The sequence below is a fragment of the Temnothorax curvispinosus genome, unplaced genomic scaffold (assembly GCF_003070985.1).
Source record: "Temnothorax curvispinosus isolate PA1 unplaced genomic scaffold, ASM307098v1 QBEX01011823.1, whole genome shotgun sequence".
In the NCBI taxonomy this organism is placed as follows: Eukaryota; Metazoa; Arthropoda; class Insecta; order Hymenoptera; family Formicidae; genus Temnothorax; species Temnothorax curvispinosus.
Genome location: NW_020221603.1, coordinates 1 through 2,241, shown reverse-complemented (window position 1 = coordinate 2,241; position 2,241 = coordinate 1). Strand labels below are relative to the sequence as shown.

Sequence of the window (2,241 nt, the reverse complement as noted above, 5' to 3'; positions counted from 1 at the left end):
CGGTCAAATTAGACATTCAAGGTTACAATAATTCCGATAGAGCTGAAAATTCGTACGAATGTTTGGAACACCATTATAAATGAACTGTGAAAAGTCCCCATACATCCCGTGCCTGGAAAAAATTTTATTCAAGGTCAAAGGTGGCAAAAATGGGTTTTTTGTGTTTTTCAGCCGAATGGTAAGTTTTATCATAAAAATAGCTTAGACAATAATTGGAGATCGTGCAATTATCTATAATAATTGTCTCTATACTTTTTTCTGTAAGAGTCACCGTTTCCGAGATACAATCATTCAAAAAGTTGAAAAAACGGTGTTCCTCCAGTGATGTATGTACGCGGCGTACTTATGCATATTATGAAGAACACCGTTTTTTCAACTTTTTGAATAATTATATCTCGTAAACGGTGACTCTTACAGAAAAAAGTATAGAGACAATTATTATAGATAATTGCACGATCTACAATTATTGTCTAAGCTATTTTTATGATAAAATTTACCATTCGGCTGAAAAACACAAAAAACCCATTTTTGCCACCTTTGACCTTGAATAAAATTTTTTCCAGGCACGGGATGTATGGGGACTTTTCACAGTTCATTTAGAATGGTGTTCCGAACATTCGTACGAATTTTCAGCTCTGTCGGAATTATTGTAACCTTACCCCTATTTTTTGGGCTAATTTGACCGGACTATAACTATTTTGTGCTGTGCAATAATTTGTGGGAAATAAAAAAAAAAATCATGACGTTTCGATCGACGTTTGCTATTCCAATTCCGTTGTGACACGATTACATTTTTGAAAAACACTTTTCCGCATTAACAAATTTACATTATTTGCCTTAAATACTTATTTTAATAGGGTTTAATCCTGTGATGCCGGTCACGGCCGTTTCCAATTTTAGTTAACAACTTATGATCCGAATCTCGCTGTGTCGGCGATTCCGCTTGTCGCCACACGTTGATAATGCCTTTCTCGCCGACTGTCACCAAGCTACCACTCTTTTCATGGATCCAGCTGTCCCGTACTATTTGTTTGTTTCCTATAATTTCGTAACACGTTTCCAAACAATTCTCCCTAATACTCAAACATCTTAGATTTTCCCTTGTAACTGTACTAGAACCCGCCAGCAGAAATGGTTGTCCAAACACATTTGTCGTGTGGAATTTCACTAAGTAACAATTATCAGGATCATCCTTCCGCGATACTGCTAAATGACTGCGCGCGAATGTTTCATACGCACAAGCACCTTCGCATTCCCATAATTGCAAATGCGTATGTGTCGTACACCATAGAGAATCATCGGTTAACCAACCTAGCCTGTCCACTGACGACTCGGTATTTAACGAGGATGTCAAGGCCAAATCTTCCGAGGATTGCGTCAGGTCGAATATATTCATCAGACCGTCAGTGCTACCCGATGCCAAAACATTCCGCTTGGTGGGATGAAAGGTCAGACAAGTGACTTCATCCATATGCGATTCCCAATATCCACCAAGGATCTTCTTGGATGGGTCGCGAGCGTCCCATCTACGGTACCGAGTAAGGTACCCGGGCCTTGGGAGTTACTCCCGTCGATGCATTAATAAATGCATTTGTGTATTAATTTAATTTTTTAATTTAATTTAATTTAATTTAATTTAATTTAATTTCGTCCCAGCTCCTCCCCTGTCAAAGAAAGACAGAAAAGGAACAAAGAAAGAGAAATTCATTTTCAGTGATTTATCCATAAGAGATCCTGTTGTTGGATCTGAAAATTTGGCTATACATCCAGACGTCCAGCCGTCCAGCCAGACGTAAAAAAAGAATTATGGATAGACTACGAAGTAACGTAATATACCGCTGGTGAAACACTCGTCGAAAGATTAAAAGAATTGTAATCATACCGTGCAGCCGAAGGCAAGTCTGCCTTCGACCGCAAAAATGTCTTTGACACGCGCCGCCACGTAACTGACCAACTGGTAAGTACACGCTTGATTTAAATTTAATTTGATTTTAATTTTTTCATTGATATTTTAGGTGATTGTGTTACAAGATCCCCCTGAGCTACAGGTGAGACATGAGTTCAGACTCGTGTTCCTGCCAGAAAAAGTAAGTACAAAACGTTCCTTTATATAAGTGTATTCTTGGTTTCCATGCGTTGCCACGCGCGATATTGCAGCTAGTGATAGCAATATTATTAACCCAAAACTCCCAAGCTCCCCAAGCTTGACGACTTTGATGATTTTAATTTTAACAACTTTGT

General features: G+C 38.6%; 1 protein-coding gene across 1 annotated transcript; it reads right to left on the bottom strand.

Moving 5' to 3' along the window:
- Positions 1 to 6: 6 nt before the first annotated feature.
- LOC112461813 (WD repeat-containing protein 89-like) lies at positions 7 to 2,235 on the bottom strand. Its single transcript, XM_025027197.1, has one exon. It carries the CDS (start codon positions 1,469 to 1,471, stop codon positions 851 to 853), a length of 621 nt encoding a protein of 206 aa, XP_024882965.1. The 5' UTR covers positions 1,472 to 2,235; the 3' UTR covers positions 7 to 850.
- Positions 2,236 to 2,241: the final 6 nt, after the last annotated feature.